This window comes from Colias philodice, chromosome 12 (assembly GCF_061535455.1).
Source record: "Colias philodice isolate Cphi_HAF_F1 chromosome 12, ilColPhil1 Martin Lab GWU primary, whole genome shotgun sequence".
NCBI lineage: Eukaryota > Metazoa > Arthropoda > Insecta > Lepidoptera > Pieridae > Colias > Colias philodice.
The window spans coordinates 7,565,698-7,585,926 of NC_143097.1; the positions used below are offsets into that span (position 1 = coordinate 7,565,698).

Below are 20,229 nucleotides of genomic sequence, written 5' to 3' on the forward strand. Positions count from 1 at the left end.
TTTGGGTAGAATAAGAATAAGTAAACAAACAATGTTATCTCAGTTACAGAGGTTTATGCATATAAAATTTACTCGCTGCCTCAGTTATAGAGGTAACTATGATGATAAATCGAAAGAACAAATTCCAGATATAGAGGTTTACCTCGTCCCACTAACAGAGGTAATTCAGTGCCAAAGTGTTGGGACCTCAGCATGAGTTCCAGTTATGGAGGTTTCTCACTTATCCAGGTCCCACTTAACCAAGTTTCACTGTATTTCTACCTATGCTTACAGTTTTGCTACATTGAAAGTAGGCAGGTACCGTGCAGGTATATAATAATATTAAATATACCATTTATTGTTTCATTAATGAATAAGGTGCTTTATATATAGTATATATAAGTTGCGCTTTCCACTTACCTTTATTTGTTATTTTTGCAAGTTTTATTTTGTTTAAAGTAGACCGTATATTGATAAGAAATTAATAGGAGAAGCCACTGGCTCATGAGACAGTATTTTACTAATTCAGGAGCCTATGGATTCATAATATTTAAAAGCTGTACCTATTTTTTACGTCAATAAAGTTTATATTTATTATTTATTAGTAAGTACCTAAACACATCTTAATATAAAAAGCACACAATATTTTTTTCCTTGGATACTGTATTAAATCAGTATTTACCTATTAGTAAATAACAGTGATTTTTTTATTGTACATTCTTCCATGTAGGTACGTTGTAATCAATTTCTTGTCATTATTTTCCTACTAGGTTTCCGCCCGCGGCTTCGCCCGCGCAGCTAAAGAAAAACCCGCTTAATTCCCGTTCCCGTGGGCTTTCCGAGATTGCGTCATTTTCCTGGGATAAAAAGTAGCTTACTTAAGTCCTTTCTATCAAAATATCTATAAACCAAATTTCATGAAAATTGGTTCAGTGGTTTAGGCGTGATTGAGTAACAGACAGACAGAGTTACGAAAGTAATTGCGAAAGCATTTATGTATATAATATTAGTATGGATTAAGATAAAGTCGTGTATATTTTTTACTCTGAGTTGTATTGAATTCACCTTATTACCCTTAGATAAATATTATAAACATAGTTAATCTTCTTATTCTAACATTTGTTTTGAAAACAACCGGAAGGAATTAAAAAAAAAGCGCTTGAGATAGGTATAAAAAGTTCTAAATGCCCTTGATAAATTCAATGATAAAAGCACTTAAATTAATTAATTAAATAAATGTAGGATATTAGGAGGGGTTCTTGATTGAGGAATCAAGCAATTCAATGTCAATTGTTCAAATCGCCGTGACAGTAATAATTGCTTAGCCTTTTTTTACGTCGTATTTTTCATCTGATTAGATATTATAGACTTAAAGGATTTAAAATTTCGCATGGGAATGTTGTCTTTATTAGTCACCAATGTTTTCTTTAAAAGTTGTATTTTTTGTTATTATGTAGGTACTTCAAATTCCGTCTGTTTGTCTGTCCGTATTGTCCTCTGTACATAATCAAACTTCTAATGCGCTGATAATGAAATAATTGTAAATAATTAATTAGAATTTACAGGGATGCTGTAGGTGAAGGTAGGTGTGTGTTGCCGCTATAACAAGAAATAATTATTGATAAAAATCGAGTTTAAGCAAAGGTAGCGTTTAGCTACTATTATGTATTCTGTGGCAAAGGTTGGCACTATCAAAAATGTATGAGAGAAAAATATTATTGCACTTGCTCTGTTTATTTGTACGGAACCCTCAGCGTCGCGAATCTGACTCGCGCTTGATAATTTTTTTAAGCATACCTGTTTTAAAATTTATTTCTCCTAATAACTACGACATTTTATTTGTATTTGTTATGAGAAGATAATATCAATAATATTATTAATAAGTTCTAACCGTCATTTGCTTGGTTTTTGTAAAATTCTGAACCATATCATACAATAAATTTATTGCGAAAAGGAAAACTTATAGTCTGATTCATAAGAATTCTAAGTAAATATTTTCAAAGGGGAGATCCCACAATAAATGTTTTAGCTCTACATCATAACGTCTTGACAATCTTAGGTTACCATGTTTGGGAAATAGAAAATAATATTTTCTATTTCCATATTATATAATAACATAATATTATGTTGATATGTATTAGATATTTAATTCTTAAGTGCATACTTGATAACCTTAATTGTATTACCATATTTTGTTCATTCTTATTTTTAAGGGTAGTCTTCAAAAATTAATATGTAACTCTCTATAACAGAAACTTAGTGCAATAATTATTGTATAACAGCATTACACCTAGCGGAAAATTCAGGAAAAATGATTTATCTTAAAATTTGCTTCTATAATATATATTGTATTTACGAGCATATAAATGGATAGGCATCATTAGCATAAAACGTATAAAAAATCGGCTGAAAGCATAGATAACAATACTTGTATCAACGATATTGTTCATAATAATGTAGCATGTGAGGCTTTTCAAACCAATTTTTAATTTTGCAAATGCTGATTTCTTAAAATTGTATCTTTAACTGTAACCAATTTGCCTAGGTCTCACTGATGGTCGTTTGCAGTTGATTAACCATGTAACAAAGGTCAGATTTGGTCCATGCTACAATTTAATTAGGGTCGCAAATATTTGAAGGTCAGATATTAATTTTGGTAAAAATTGAAAATGTTATATTTTTTTATTAATTTACTTCGACAAAGTCGTACGGTTACAAGTTGTTATTTAATTTCGACCCCAATATAGAACCATAAAAGCCTCTGATTAGTTCTTATCAAGGTTAATGAAAAATTATAATATTTCAAATTTTATAATATCAGGCGTTGCCTGTATGTTGGTTAATTCTGTGCATTTTGCTACACAATGTTTATATGAAAAGGAAGGCGCTATTTAATAAAATTAGCGTTTATTCATATCAAAATATCTTGTTTCAATCGTCGATCATAATTTGTATGTAATTTTATGGAACGCACAACAATTTCAACCTTATAAAGTGAATTGATCTCGAATGTATTTAAGAAGGCTACGCGTTGAATGGCGCGCCAAAATCGCACCGCCAATGGCCGTGGTCGCTCGTAGTATTGTATTATTTTAATAGTAGTTTAACATAAGCTTTTCTTCAGTCAAATGTTAAAGACTTTAAATTAATTCATAAAAATGCCGGCCGATTCAACGATTATCGCGACGGGGGATAAAAGAGGGAACGAAATTTTGTTTGAAAGCCTCACAGAGAGGTCGAAACATGAAGACTTTTTACGGCGCGCGGTGGATTTTTTGGTCGAAAGGGTCGTTTTTGGCAGATCGAGTAGAAGCACGAAAGTAGTGGAATGGGCACCTCCGGAAGAAATAAAGAAAATCATTGATTTGAAACCTCGGGATGGACCTGAGACTCATGAGCAGCTTTTGACGTTTATGGCAGACGTGGGTACCTTTACTTCTATCTCATAATTGAATTTAGTATAGGTGTAAAGTAATATTCATTTTAGTTTTCGTGATTAGCTAAATATGGCTATGTTTTAGGTTGCCCGATATTCTGTGAATACAGCGCACCCATACTTTGTAAATCAACTTTTCTCATCTGTGGATCCTTATGGGCTCATTGGTCAATGGTTGACCGATGCTCTTAATCCCAGCGTTTATACTTTCGAAGTGGCTCCTGTCTTCATATTGATGGAAGAAGAGGTGTTAAGAGAAATGAGAAAGATTGTGGGCTGGCCTGAAGGGGATGGCGATGGAATATTTTGTCCTGGTGGTTCTATTTCTAATGGTTATGCCATAAGCTGCGCTCGATTCCACCACTTTCCTGAAGTTAAGGTAAGATTTTTTTCTATTGTTGTTATTGCAAGTTGGAAAAGTTATCTACGAAATTAAATGTTTTATTTTCTATGAGTAAAGTCGTAGCTAAGTGTCGGATACACTAACATTCTTTGTTTGTATATAGAGAACAATTATCGTTATAGTATTTTTAATTATCTAGATATCTACCGTTATTGTTACGAGGAAATAATATATCGACGATGAAGTATCAATACCTCCTAACTAACATTTTAGCGATTTTCGTTTTATTGCATTTTCGTACTTAAAATAGAGTAATACATAGGCCCATAAAGGTCATTTCTCTGTAAATAGTCAATTTGAGCAAATATTAAAGTGTAGCAATACCTTATAACAAAAGTTGCGTCATTTTTGCTGGCAATATATTCTAACTACACCCTGACGCGTCCGCTCTATGTTTTTAAGCACGCTTTCCTTGGGCTCATTTACAGTTTATTCCTGGGTTAAAAGTGGTGAGTTTGGCATGCTTTCAAACCAAGAAGAAAGTATCCTAACACGTGCTTCTCCATCAAAATCAACAAACCATCGAAAAATTGCCATTCTTGATGAGTTTCTTGATGATTTTCCAAAACTACCATCGCATTATGCGCGTAAAGATACCAACAAATTGTTCGTAGAGTCAATTAAATGACTAAGCATTGTACATGTTACTGGTTTGACGAAACAGCTGCTGACCTGACGTCTAGCACTTTTGTTTCGTTTGTAATTAATTACCTGGAAAAGCATTGTGTTAGCCAACAGCTGCCTATTATTATATTTTCTGACGGATGCACTTACCAAAATCGCAACGCAGTTACTTAAGTCGAACGCATATATTTTAGTTAAAAGTATAATATTACCATAACTCAAAAGTTTTTAGAACCCGGTCACACGCAAATGGAATGCGATTCAGTTCATAGCACCATTGAACGCCAACTTATAACAATATACGGGCATTTCTCCGCAACTCGAGGTCAAGCGCCTATTTTGCGTGAGAGAGGGAGGTGGGGGAAACCAGCTAAAACTGAAACCACCCGAGCATATGAAGCCAAGCAGCTTGGAAGGGCTGCCGAAGGCTTCAGGGAGGGACCCGGGAGACCTCAGGTGTCTTGCCCTGTACTCCGCAACCCCCCTACATTCCATGATGACGTGGGCTGCCTTTTCCTCGGACGCCATGCATGCTCTGCATAGCGGACTGTCTGTGATCCCTAAATTAAAGAGATGTTTGTTGAAGGGGCCGTGCCCTGTGAGGGTCCCTGTTATTACACGTAGTTGCACTCTGCGTAGGTTGAGAATCTGACGTGCAAGTCTAGAGTCAATGTTTGGTAGGGCTTCTCTGGCATGCTTGCAGTCAGATCTGCTTGAACATTCTGCTTTTTGTGCAGTGCTAGTGAGCTGGGTAATCATCCGCCGGATCCAGCTTGCAGGTAGCGGTATAATGGGAAAAGGTCCCATGACCGGTGTTTCAGATGTCCTTCTGGCTAATATGTCAGCAGCATCGTTTCCTCGTGAGTTACTGTGTCCTTTTATTCATTGTAGTACTAGGGAATTTCCCAGATCACATACCCTAGTTAGGGCTAGGTGACACTCTAGAATTAAGCCTGCAGTGATTTCATGGCTTTTGATTTCCATGAGTGCTGCTTTGCTATCCGATAGGATCCGAATCGAAACGTTGTTACATTCCTTTTGATTATGGCTGAAGCTGCAAGAAGAAGCTGCATTCAGCCTGAAAGACTGTATTACGGGGTCAGACACTGTATTACTCAGAGAAGACCCCCGCACCCGTGCCATTTTCAGTCTTGGACCCGTCCGTGAAGATGAGTAAATTTTCGACCCTGTTGTGCTCTGACGTGTGTTCACGTAGCCGTATCTTATATTTCTTGACTTGAACGCCAACTTAAGAACAAAGAAATTTACGTTCCAAGTGATTATGCCACTATAACCAAAGCAGCAAGAAAATCTCGTCCATATGAAGTTGAACAAATTGAAATAATGTTTCATATTCAAATCACTATCTTCGAGCATAATCACGTGTAGTGACAGGATTTTAAATCAACATTTTACTATAGTATTGATACAAAAATCTAATATTAAAATAAAAAAAATGTTGTAATCTTTAGAACAATTTGTTCTAAGTATATTGGCAATAAATTGTATCTAAAAAATACGGCTTCCTGTTTAAATACAATTACAAGCAATATCTAATATCTCCATGTTTTTTTAAAAAGCTGTGAAGTTATATTTAATAAATGATTCCATGATATCTAATATCCTTTGATAATGAACGTAAGCTAAAATAATAATTAAAAACAGTAACGAAAAAGAAATAAAACGTTTTTTTCTTCTACTGAAAAATGTAGTTTTTGTAGTTAGCATATATTGACACTTCATCGTCGATATATAAAACATTTCTTTATTGCTACATAAAAAGTACCTCTAATATATTCACGTATACCTACCTAATACACAGCTATATGTTATTATTATAAATAAGCTCATAAAAATATCATTCATTCATTTTTAACAATTTTCAATAGCTTACAGTAATAATCTCTACAGAATGTCTAATATAAAATATCTTGTAGACGATTGCATAAAATTTATAAGATTTAATGGATATTGTTGAAGTCAAGGCCAATCGTAGATTCATCAGGCCCTAATTATATTTTCATTACAAGCAAAATAAATTGTTCTTGGTAAATTATTATCTTAAATAATACAAAGATCTTGGCCGTGTACATCCGAATATAATTGCCGGTTACGTAGGAAGTATTTTATATTTAGCTTAACCTCCTTAGAGCGTAGCAATAAGTATGCATAATACTGTATAGGTAATATAACAGGTAGATTTTTAGATAAAAATATCGTATAGATATACGATATAGATATAAAGGACATAGCTAAAAACAAACAATCATAAAATTGCCTTTAGAAATCGAAATCACTACATAGTATAAAACAAAGTCGCTTTCTCTGTGCCTATGTCCGTTTGTATGCTTAAATCTTTAAAACTACGCAACGGATTTTGATGCGGTTTTTTTTAATAGATAGAGTGATTCAAGAGGAAGGTTTAAGTATATCATTTATTAGGTTTTAGCCAAAGCGCGCGAAGCCGAGGGTGGTAAGCTATAATATAAAGATGAGAGTTCGCATGTTATGAAAATTAATTGACTCGCCGCGCCGTAGTACTAAGTACGTTAACCATGGTCAGTAATGGGTTCCATAAAATGAAAAAGGAATTTATAAATAAAACTTCGCGTAAGACTTCGTAAAAAATATTCATCATCTTTTAGGGAAATATCAATTGTTATGATTTTCCGTGATACCTAGATGGACCTTCGATATTTTTTCGATTGGCTATACATATTAGCATTTTAAAACACCATTGCCACTCATGGGTCCATTATACCTACGTATTTTTTCAAAATATATTGTCGTCTATATTTGACTCAACCATACATATTATATCTACTACTTTAGTATAATCTCGATGATTCCGTTTGTAATTAAATATATTAATCTAGTGTCTTATTAGTCCATGTCTAATAATTTATTTCAAATTATTTGTAGTTTAATGACAAATTATGGATTCTTTAAAGGTTCGATTTCCTGTAGACACTACCTTAAATAACATTGTCTCGCTCTGACAGGATACAGAAGAATTATTATTTACATATCCACATGATTACAATATAAATCGTAGAAAAATAATTTTGATAATAATAATCCTTTGTTTACATGTACAATAATAATATTTTCTGTATGTATATGTTGCAAATACTTAAAGAGGATTTAATAAAGTCTTAATAACTTAAACTAATTGTTCATCCGACTGTAATAATGTTAATGTAGAATATGCAGATTGTTTCCATAGTAAATAATTTTTATTACTGCTGCTATGCAATAAATGTTTTTATTCATAATATCCTTAGCAATATAAATATGCTAATTATATCGGAAATGATTTAAAATTGCATTAAATAAATAAATATTTTCAGTATATTTTTCACACACGACACGATCTATTTGAATTGCACTCTGTATTACCCTCTAACTTGTTCAAATTTAAAATTTCATATCTTCGTCCTTGAATACTTAGGTATTTGAAATTACAATTCTGATGATTATAGAAAAATTATGATTAAATCAAAATATGAATTTCAAGGACACAATTAATATTTTTTCCCATATTTTCATAATTACCATGTTAATATTATTTTCAGACGAAAGGAGTGTATGCCGTACCAAATTTAGTCCTATTTACTTCAGAGTTGGCCCACTATTCGACTAAAAAAATGACTTCGTTCATGGGCATTGGTAGCGATAATTGCATAATGGTCAAAGCTGATAAATATGGGAAAATGGACGTGCTAGATTTAGAGGACAAAATCATTAATGCTCTGGAGAAGGGATCTACGCCTTTCATGGTTACAGCGACCGCTGGGACGACGGTCTTTGGGGCATTTGATCCTTTACCATCTATTTCTAAAATATGCCAGAAATACAAACTTTGGTTACACGTGGACGCCGCGTGGGGAGGCGGTGCTTTAATGTCAAAGAAACATAAACACCTTCTCAATGGAATCGAATTGTGAGTTAATCAATATTAATTAATTCTTTAACATTTGCCATAATTGAGCGACATTATAGCGAATCGAAGGTTTATGTTAACACTTGGTTGCGCAACGTAGGCAATAAAAGAGGAAATTGCTATAATTTTATGAATGCAAGAATTTATAGTCCTCCATTAATAATTAATTAGTTGTAAAAAACAATCCTTTGTGGAACCCTTTCTCGTTCTTTGTGGTTAGGTAAGTCCACAATACTTAAATTATTTAAATTTTTTTGTAGAGCTGATTCGGTAACATGGAATCCTCACAAACTATTGGCGGCCCCGCAACAATGCTCCACATTTTTGACAAAGCAAAAGAACCTTCTAGCGGAGGGACATTCTTCAAACGCTCAATACCTATTCCAGAAAGATAAATTCTACGACACGGCATATGACACGGGCGATAAGCACATACAGTGCGGAAGGAGAGCGGACGTCCTCAAATTTTGGTTCATGTGGAAGGCGAAAGGCAGCGAAGGCTTCGAGAAACATATCGACAAATTGTTTGACAACGCGAATTATTTCCTGGAACATATAAAACATCGCGACGGGTTCCAGCTGGTGATTGAAAAGCCGGAATGCACCAATATTATGTTCTGGTACATTCCAAGGTGCCTTCGCGGGTGTGAGAATGACCCAGATTACAGCGAAAGACTGCATAAGGTCGCCCCGAAAATAAAGGAGAAAATGATCAAGGAAGGGTCCATGATGGTCACGTATCAGCCGCAAGGTAAATTAGTGAACTTTTTCCGGATCGTGTTTCAAAACTCGGCCTTAGACCACAAGGATATGGTCTACTTCGCTAATGAGTTTGAGAGGCTCGGAGCCGATTTAATTGTTTAAAATATATAATAAACTAAAACGAGTGTAACGTGCAACCTTGTATATTGCACAATGCATGTAACCTGTGATTTTAATTTATAAATAATTATGTTTTGTAGATAGATTTGTAATAGGCAATAAAATAAATGATAACGTCGAACCGAATAAAACAATTATAAGCGTTATTTCATTTTTGTTTTTACTGTGAAATAAAACACAATCATTTTAATAAAGCTGTATTTTTGTATATTATACCTAAGCTTTTAAGAATATTTTATATTTATAAATTATCAGATCATTTTATTTACAAACAAACACATCTAGTTCTTCTCGTACCTAATAGATTTTCCTAAAAGGTACTTCCACATTCAGCCATCACTATATTTCATCATCTGATATATGTTCCAGTGGTATTTCTTGATAGTTATACTGAAAAAAATATAAAATTATTATGAAATTTGATAAAAATGCGACGATGATTATTATTGAAATGATACTCATCATGTGATCAGTTAAGGATTAAGATTAATCAAGATAAACAGACACATGAAGTATACATAATATTGAGTAATATTATAAAATACAATTCGAATATTTGAAGAAAAACAAAAGAGAAACAATATATTGACTCATGTAATTTGTGATAATAGAGCAGTACGAGTTCGTATAGAAAACGATTTCTGACTCATTTTCCTCTTCAAATTATAGTCCTATTTATGATATAAATGCATGTTGACAAGGGACAACCCCGGGCCATATTGTTGAACCCTTTTTTTTTTAATTGCATGAAAATGTTATTTTTCAATCGGACATTTTTTATGTATATTATGTTGCTCTATAATTAAAATTGCACACTGAAATTAATATCTATTAAAAAAGACGCAAATAATTTTACCAAGGTAATATCATCAGGAACCCTAGAGAGCAAATCCAGTATTTCACTATGAGGTATTCTATTTGGTTTCAATATTTTCCTTGTAAACTTATGAATACCTGAAAATAATTATTTTTAAATTTATATATTCTTTAAAGATGAATATTATAATATAAAAGAAAAATTATCACACTCACCCCAAACCATTAAAATATATTGAAGAGGTATTAAATACATAAATAGTGCAATAACAAGAATTAGAAATATTGCCAAGAAACTTACAAAAGGCACTGAAAAGTTGTAAAGGCTAAAACAGAAGAAATATAATATATTAATTTTTACTCATGCATACACGCATTGTGCATACTTAATTTTACAGAAAGTACATATTATGATATGAAATTGTTCATTAATTAATTACCTATATACAGTGGTGGACGTTTAATTAGAAACACGTAACAGGATGAAGTAGTCATCAAATTTATTTACTTTTGTGTATTAACGTATTAGTGATTAAGCATTATTTCATATGTAATAGAACACCCGTTAATCTAGTTTTATAATAAATTGCTTATTTTTAATCAAACGTTAGCTTAAATTAATAAAATTAAACAACTTTAAGTGAAACCTGATTTCCAAGCATTTTCAGTCTGGACAACAAATTAGAAACAGCATGCTTCGAGTGTTCCAAAGTCAAAACCTGTTGAAATGCCGACAATATTTTTTTCTTCTACAAATATTTGCACCGTTTTTTAAACATTCCGTATAAAAGTTTCTGAAAATTAATTTGCTTTGCAGTATAAATGGGTAAAAGTAACAATTGTGACCCATCAACAAGAAAAATAATTTTAAGTTTACATTTTGACAAAAACTGGAGTTACAGGAAAAAATAAAATCATGTAGAGTGTTTGATAAAAAGATATTCAATGCTACAGTTTATTTAAAAGAGCATGGTACTTCTGATTAAGTGCCTAAAAAAGCTCGACCATGAAAAACCACTGCTCGCGAGCATAGGCAAATAACTCTTTTCTCAAAGATGGATCCATTTAAAGGTTCCAATTCTATTAGAAAATATGTTTTTGCAAACGTGTTAAAATCTCATACAATCTAAGGCACGACGTTGTAAAGCCGTTGTTGTCTATAAAGATTATAACAGTCTAAAAACAACCCCATACATGCCCATACCATGTTTCCTCCGCCATGCTTAACTGTTTATTTATTATCTAAGGCCTGGTTAACTTAACGACGCGTGTATCATTTGCCATCAAAATTGATTTAATTAATTTTAGTTTCATCCCAAAATAAAACTTTTTCACTGGCGTACTGTCCACTAGCAATATTTCTAAGTAAATGAAACACGTTGTTCCCTTCCTTGTAAGAAGCTGTACTTTCCTGGCGTCTCTCCAAAAAATTTTGCCTCAAATTACCGCCTGCGAACCGATCTCATCGACACATTGCGAGGTTCATCTTCGGAAAAAACTAATTTTATAATAGAATTTGAACTTTTAAATGGATCCATCTTTGCAAAAAGAATCATTTGCCTATCCTCGCGTGCAGTGGTTTTTCATGATAGAGCTTTTCTAGGCACTTTTTCGGAAGTACCATGCTCTTTTAAATAAACTGTAGCATTGAATATATTTTTATCGAACACTCTAAATGATTTGCAATTTTCCTGTAACTCTAGTTTTTGTCAAAATGTAAACTTAAAATTATTTTTCTTGTTGATTGGTCACAAATTATACTTTTAACCATTTATACTGTAAAGCAAATTAATTTTCAGAAACTTTTAGATAGAATGTTTAAAAAACGGTGAAAATATTTGTAGAAGAAAGAATATTGGCGGCATTTCAACAGGTTTTTACTTTGGATCACGCGAAGCATGCTGTTTCTAATTTGTTGTCCAGACTGAAAATACTCGGAAATCAGGTTTCACTTAAAGTTGTTTAATTTTATTAATTTAAGCTAATGTTTGATTAAAATTAAGCATTGTCTTATAAAACTAGATAAACGGGTGTTCTATTACATACGAAATAATACTTTATCTTTAATACGTTAATACGTAAATGTTAAATGAATTTGATGACTACTTCATCGTGTTACGAGTTTCTAATTAAACGTCCACCACTGTATATTAAACTAATCAAACTTCGAAGCGAAAATTTTACATTTTTTTTTCAACTTATTTTAAAGAAGTTCATTTATTGACTTTATTCCTATAAGTTAAGTATAAAATTAACATTTATTTATTAATAAATATTTAACAATAAAATTCGTCAAACTCAAGGAAAATAAAATTACATTTATTCAAAATACATACTTTTTTATACTTTCACCGAGACTGGCTAACTTTCCTATAAAGTTTTGTACAGCTAGTATTGTTTCTTGATATTCCTGTAGTTTTTGACGTAGAGATTTATCCTCCTAAAAATAATAATACTTTTATTTATAATCTATATAAATCCAAGAATTGTATATTAACGATAAATAGATTAACTTACCTTTTGTTCGGTGTCGGTTTCTGTTTTTGGTGAAACTGTTATAATTTTCTTCCCTAGAACAGTTTAGGTAAAATTAATTATTTTTTGTATCACTTAAATAGTATGATATAATATATTTAAGTACTTTACAACCATTAATTTACACAAATTACTTACAATCAATCAAGCAATATGATTTAGGTCGGTACATAAAAAATGGTACGATCAGAACCAACGGCAACATCCAGATTTTAAAAATGTAACACAAAATTAACCAGCCTATAAGAGAAATTACGTTCCATTTTGTTGACTCCCATTCAAAGCATGTTCTGAAACAATCATCTTTTTAATAACAAAAAAAAAAGCAATTTATGTAAAAATAAAAATTCTAAAAGGACTCTACAATGGGTTTTATGTGCGATTTATTCGTCCATATTCTAATACTTCACAGACAGTATAATTTAAATAAGATTATGTTTTAAATATCTCATGAGATAATATCATAGTATTATATAGTTTTATAGAATCTGTAGTATTACAAAGATACTTACTTTATAACTTGAAAAGCATTAACCACCCACATTGTGACCACTTTACCTCGCGATATATTTCTCACCAGCACATGTCTGTCTAATTTGTCATCTGTGTGCAATAAATTCGCTTCTTTTGGATTTATCACTTTAACTGAAGCTTTAACCTGTAATTAACGGATGAAAAATAATGTTGTTAATGTACCTAAGAAGAGTGATTTCTAGAAAATTTTCTTTACTTCTCACATACTCGTCTGTCTCCTGCTTTACTAAGTTATAGCAGGAACAAATATAGCGGACAAGAAACTGGGTCGACTGATGGATTAATTTTTGGAAATACGTTTTTAAAGTAAATTTCGATAGAAAAAGGTTCAATTTAAAAAACTTGATTTATACGTTCATATAGGACAATTCAAGAAAGTAATATATAATGAAGGATAAATAATATTATACTCACAAGATTCCAAAACACTTTCATCTCCAATAATATTCTAGGGTTATTTCCCTTGGCTCTCTCACGCTGCGTGCTATCTTTCAATGCGTACCACTTTTTCCCGGGCTCAATACTCAATAATGGTATAGAAATTTTCCCCACTTCCTCCCCTTTTTTTTCGTCACAAACTTTTACTTCTAGGATTGAAGTTATGTCAGTGACTTCGCTGGAAGGAATTAGCTAAAGCCATTACAATATTATGATAATACCGTTGTACGGTGTTCTCAAAACATAAATCGTAAAAATTCTTAAACGTTTTAACGAAATCGTTCGTAATTATTCTTAATGGTTAATCAGATGTTTTCATGCCATCACATCGTTGTTATAATTAAAAAAAATACATTAAATCCAAGGTGATTTTAAAACACACTGCTTAATCATTCCCCTTGAATATTGTGTGGCATTTTTCACAATGTTTCGAACTATGCGTGTAAAAGTAAAACCTTACAATGTGTATACTTTCATCCAATTAGGTGAGTTGTTTTTATAGTCGGTTGCTGTATGTTTCCATTCATTGTCTAAACTGAGGACACAATAACAGTCTTGTGCACTTAAGCCCTTTGCACCATATACAATAATGGACATCCATCCAACGTTCGAAAATTGGTCGAAAATCCGGTACCAAGCCTGGGAAAGAAAGAAAAGATTCCTAAGACAATAAATTCCAACAGAACTGGCACCTATTTTCAGTCCTCTTTGAACATGTTACAACGAAAAAAAAAAGTCCAAACAAACCAGCTTCTTCATGTGATTAAATGATAAACTTACTATACTTATAACAATTATTATAAATTCTGACTTACATACTGTTTTCTCTTGTCTTCAGATTCCTGTATCGCTTCACTATCATTGATATTAAATACGGTTTCAGTGAGTGCAATACCACTTATAGTAAGCAAAATAAATACTTTAACTTGATCAACATCTTCTAAACTAACTTGCAATCTATGTGTTTTTTCCTTGTCCATCTTACTCAGATCTAGGACACTCCTAAAACAACGACGCTATTTCAATAATGTGCAGAGTAACGAAATTTTTCTAGGATTAGGATAGCAAATTAATTTTAAAATCTTTCATATTGCTCCCGCCCGCGCCGTACCCAGGGTTAGCAGCAATAATATTAGCACTTTTAAAAATAATTAATTTTGAATGAATATTTATTCAATATGAATATTCATTTATCTCAAACCTATAAATCCATACTAATATTATAAATGCGAAAGTAACTCTGTCTGTCTGTCTGTTACTCAATCACGCCTTAACTACTGAAACAATTTGCATGAAATTTGGTATAGAGATATTTTGATACCCGAGAAAGGACATAGGCTACTTTTTGCCCCGGGACATAGGATAGGGTTTTTCTTTGACAGCGCGGGCGAAGCCGCGGGTGGAAAGCTAGTTCAAAATAAATAGATTTTGTTCTATTACTGTCACATTGGCGTGATTTTAATAATTATTAGTATGTATCAGCATAATTTTGCAAAAATTGTTCTAATTATATTTATTTTAATTACAAATACCTTCCAACATGTATATCTTTATCCCATACAACAATTTCCAGAGTGTAATCATCATCGTATAAATTAAAATTGTGAAGCTCCTGAAATTTAGCCGAGGTTGCGTGGCTCTTTATTAATTTAGATTTCCGCTTCTCTGATCCAAGCCTGGAAAATTAAGTTAATCCTTAATGTTAGATTAAATTACGAAGCGCCGAATTTGACGGTAAAATGTAACTCTTTCCTTAATATAAAGCTCGTTTAATACAATTGTTCAAATGCGATAACTTACGTAGTAAAATTGCTATTGAAATTATTTTTTTTAACTGGATAAGAATATTGATTTCAAAAACCTAAACATTAGATTCTATGGAAATGTTTCTAAGATAAGGTTTTTATCATAATTCACGTCTATTAGGATTTTATCACAACCGTCAATACGCACTAAAGGCAAATTACGATTATCTTCCTACCTCAAACGACAACTTAGAGATCGTGGCTTCTCTTCTTCGATTTCTTCTAATCCTGTAATTTCTATCAGAGCAACAGTTACGGTTGCTATTTTTGATTTCTTGTATATCACTTTTGAGGAATCTTCTCTTGTTGTATTTGAAAATATAAACTGGAGGAAGGAAAAACGTTATTTTTAAAATAGTTATCTAAGTCTGATTTGGGTGGATTAGTGGATTATATTAATAAGAGTAGTTGTGACATTAGTCTAAGTAAATAATAGATAATGATTATTTGTTTTCAATGATTCAATTTTGACGATAATTTTGGAATTTATCTGGACTAGAAACTTAACATACCCTTTCCATGCGATCGTCTTTTTTAATTTTGGCGTTTTTTTCCCTTTCTAATTTTCTTCGTCTCGCAGCTTCACGTATTTTTGACCCAATCCGACTTCTTAATGATTTGGTGTGGGGAATGGAAGGTTCAAATGACTCATCACTGTCTTTGGCTTCTTCATTTAGTCTGTAAAAATAATATCTTATCAATGAATTGCTTGAGTTATATGATTTTGTAGAAATTTAAGCTTTATCTATGTATCTTGTCAGACATGATAAAAAATTCTGCAAATTTCCTAAATCTCCTATAATTTATAGGGTAAGTGACTCATATTGTAATTTATTTTCGTGATAGTTTTACTTATAGGATTACTTTGTTATCCGTCTGTCTGTCTGTAAGTTCATTTTTTTTAATTCATATTGAATACTCAAGTCTACGGTCCCTTGAAGTTGTGAAAAAAAAATTTATAAGTCAGATGAAGGAAAAATTGTGAAAAGTTTTATTTACAGTTACAACATATTATTATGTATAAAAAAAACCTCCTAAAAATACGGAACCCTCAGTACGTGAGTCTGACTAGCACTTGGCTGGTTTTTATTATCAGAACTCATGTTCAGTGTAAAAAATGACAAATTGAGACTAAATTATACTTACGATTCTAAACTTCCTTTAAATGGAACGTCAAACATAAATAAATTGTTATCCTTCATTTCTTCGCTCTCCTGATTGAATCCATCATTGCTTATAATCGAAGCAGTTTCAGGTTCTTTATGTTTGACCTCATGGAATACGGCATCATTTTTTTTAGCACTAACAAACACCATACTTTCACGTTTAATATTATAATTAACATAATTTTCACTTTCTTCACTAAGCGTACTAATATCACTCGTACTAACATGTTTTGTGTAATTATTGAATACATCATCTTCATTTAGTGATGATAAAATATCAATAGATTTTGATTTCTGCATTTTTCTTTGCATTTCTCCATACTTCATTTGAACCCTTTCATGGAGTCTAGCGATATGTCTCCGTGTTATTGAATTTGAATTGTCTTTTTTATGTTTACTGTCTTCTGAATCACTCTCCATTTCGTAATTCAACGATTTATTTACACTAACATTATCGTTACGCACTACGATATTAACAATGAACACTGGTCATATGTTGGATATGGATTCGCTTTATCTTCAAGTTTATCTTATCTCTGATGAATGATCGAATATAAAAAGTACCTGATATTCAGGCGTGGCGGATTATTTCCGTACCTAAAATCCACCTGATATTAATTAAAAAGTGGCATGATTCTATATTTAGATATCCACAATTAACAAAAGAAATTGCATACTAAGGTCGTGTCCATATACAATATTTTAACTGCATTGCTGAAATTAATTTTCCGGGTGAATTCATCATACGAGACTCGGCAAGTTAGAAAATGCTTATGGCGGTGGAAAAAGAGTCAAATGCAGCAGAGCATCAATGTTCAGGTGAATATATGGGTGTCGTGTGCAAGGAGCCCAACGGTTAGTCACGTCAGCCGCAAATTATGAGCTTCGCTGGAAATTGCGCCTCGTTTTTGGTGTAGCAACATTATGCTCTTGTTAAATGGGCGAACTAGGTAGAATGTAGAAAAACTTATTTTAATACATGTAAATTATTTGTTAGTATTATACGATTTGCTTGAATTTGATTATGTAATTATATTATAGTAATAAGAAAAATTATAGAAATATTCCATGTTATTATGCTTAAATTGTGATCAGTTTGTTATTTGAAATATCTAATTATTTCATAATTTTAACGTCCCTCTTTAAAACACCAAGCAAAGAAAAACAACAATATCCAATACAGATTTTATATTCCCTTTAAATATTCCCTTTTATTTCGAAATTCGTTGTAAACATTCAGCTCACGAATATCTGATCACAATTTGATCGGAGGTCGACGTGGTCCTGCGCGCGGCATAGAGACATCTCTCTAAGAATTTATGATGCCTATCTACTTTTATTACGTATTGGATGGAAGACTACAGATGTCCCTAGATATGGAAAGGATATGACTTACAACGTTCAACGATATTTGTGACTGAACATCTTTTGGCTATCAGCGTTTATTTGATTGCAATGTTAAATCCGTAATCGAAAGATTATCTTTTAGATAGTGGAAAGTGATTTCATACGTTCGTAATTAACACTACAACTACAAAGACATTTATATCTGTTTTCGATCTATTACTTTTTGGTGATAATATGTTTCTTGCAAATACTATAAAACAACGTGGAATACTCTGTCCTGATATTAAATAAGTGTTATTTTTATCAAATTGATAACGCTGTGAATGTTCGCGATGATTCATTTAATCACATTCTGTATAATGTTATTATGATATAAAAATATTGTTTAACAGTCAACACTCATTATGAAATAATTTCATAATGTTAGTCATAGAAGTAATATACCTACCCCTTTGTTATTATCTTGCATATAAATAAATGGAAATGGTTTGATTTGTCAATGGCGAGATATAGGTACTAACCGCCGCCGGTTTCTGAATTGAGTATTTAACGGTAAGAACGTCTCAAACCATGCTTAAATGGTGTTTAAATATTTTCTTGTTTGGGACATAAACTCTCTCAAACCTTAATAAAATCAGTTCTCAATTCAGAAAACGGCCTTAAGTGTTATCAGTGAATATCAACAATTAAGTTTCAATAACGATCGACAATCAATTGTAATTGTAAACAAACTGTATCAATTATTGCATGAGACAATTTTCTTTATAAAATATATATTTCCCAAGTATCAGATAATCATCAATGAAGTCACTCACTAATTCATTAGTGAGTTTCAAAGGTTTTCCAACTAAGTCGACGCTTTATCTTTACTCTACGGTCAACTTGGAACAACTTAATTGAAACTTGAAATCTTTTGAATTAGAAGTCAGGTCTTCGAGCACGGTACTATTCTTTTATAAACTTTCAAATTAGAACGAAAAGTTTTAACCAATTCTCTATTTTTGGTGAACCTAGTTTCATTCAATTTAATTTATTTATTGTAGACTAAAATAATATTCAATTAGCCTCCTACTATGAACAGGGGCGTGCACAGAGTTTTTGGACAGGGTAGGCAGAAATAAAGTCATAAAAACTAATATTTCATATTGCAGTACTGATATTTGATTGGAGATACATACCTAGTATTTCCGCAAAATAATGGAAAACATACCACGAACATAGGTCATAGGTATTATCTATAAAATAATTGTCAAAGTAGGTATGATATCCTAACTAGTATTCTATATTATTATGTAATTAATGATTAACTTTACCTTTGTGTATCACAAATTCCGGTATAGATCCATTTATAGATCGGCCTTTTTCCTATCACTCTCTGTTTGATAAAAGTTTATTCATAAAACAAAAATAAGAATTTTTCGTTAAATTAGGTATGCCTTATTATCTTACAAAATACACTGATGATATACATAATCTATTTAGTTACTCTCAAAACACTTCACTTGCAAATTGTCGTAGTAAACATTATTAATTTTCTCAAAAAACAAATTTAACCTCAAAGTAAACGTTTGTTATTTCCAAAACAAAACAAACGAATAATGATACTATTTGCAGATGGTCTTTACCGCTACAAAATTGTATACATTATCACACTTCTTAAATTGGTCGCATATTCAACTTCAGTTTCGACTTTCGATGTACGAATTCGGTTCGTACCTATAGTCCGTTCGCGTTAAGAAAATAGTGAGTCATCGTTGTCCGCCGGCCTGGCCACGCCCCAAATTAGAAAGTCGAGTTCACAGTGACCAGTTGAAATCTGACCTTCGAACAGAACGGTTGTGTATTTTGCGTGACTCGTTCAACAATAAATTTTGAAAATGAATACTTCACCAATTCGAAAGAATAAAAGTGGATCAATAATCCATAGCGGAGAGAGACGCATAATTTACAATGTTTATAAGTACTTTAAATTGTGTGATTTTAATGCAACTAAAAAACGAAAAAGAACAAAATTATTTCATAATAAATGTAACTGAAGAATCTAGCGATACTGAATAGTGATTTAAGTAATTTTAAGACATTTTTTTTCCATTAATAATAATTTAATGTTTAAAAAAATGTTTGTACTTTTTCTCCACTGTGAATAGACCCTCATCCTGTAGTTGCACTGATGACTCACTATTTTCTTAACGCGAACGGACTATAATTCGTATATCTTCGTAAAAAGACACTGCCTACCTTGTGTGTTTGTGTGCGTGGTTTTATTACATCAGTGTGCCATGTTTATAGGCACGCACACATATAAAATATGCGTAGACACG

At 32.0% G+C, this 20,229-nt stretch overlaps 2 protein-coding genes across 2 annotated transcripts; one reads left to right on the plus strand and one right to left on the minus strand.

The window, feature by feature from the left end:
• Window positions 1-3,029: 3,029 nt before the first annotated feature.
• Window positions 3,030-9,438, plus strand: b (glutamate decarboxylase-like protein black). Its single transcript, XM_089701706.1, has 4 exons — window positions 3,030-3,401; window positions 3,501-3,794; window positions 8,018-8,385; window positions 8,646-9,438. The coding sequence occupies exons 1-4, from the start codon at window positions 3,138-3,140 to the stop codon at window positions 9,247-9,249; spliced, it is 1,530 nt and encodes a 509-aa protein (XP_089557832.1). The 5' UTR covers window positions 3,030-3,137; the 3' UTR covers window positions 9,250-9,438.
• Window positions 9,439-9,497: 59 nt separating this feature from the next.
• On the minus strand, window positions 9,498-17,026 carry LOC149484166 (multiple C2 and transmembrane domain-containing protein-like). The gene is made up of 14 exons (XM_089701243.1): window positions 16,542-17,026; window positions 15,908-16,073; window positions 15,572-15,720; window positions 15,123-15,266; window positions 14,406-14,592; window positions 14,051-14,229; window positions 13,567-13,768; window positions 13,131-13,276; window positions 12,757-12,908; window positions 12,601-12,653; window positions 12,420-12,523; window positions 10,300-10,409; window positions 10,124-10,221; window positions 9,498-9,657 (listed from the first exon to the last, which is right to left on the minus strand). Exons 1-14 carry the CDS (start codon window positions 16,979-16,981, stop codon window positions 9,607-9,609), a joined length of 2,181 nt encoding a protein of 726 aa, XP_089557369.1. The 5' UTR covers window positions 16,982-17,026; the 3' UTR covers window positions 9,498-9,606.
• Window positions 17,027-20,229: the final 3,203 nt, after the last annotated feature.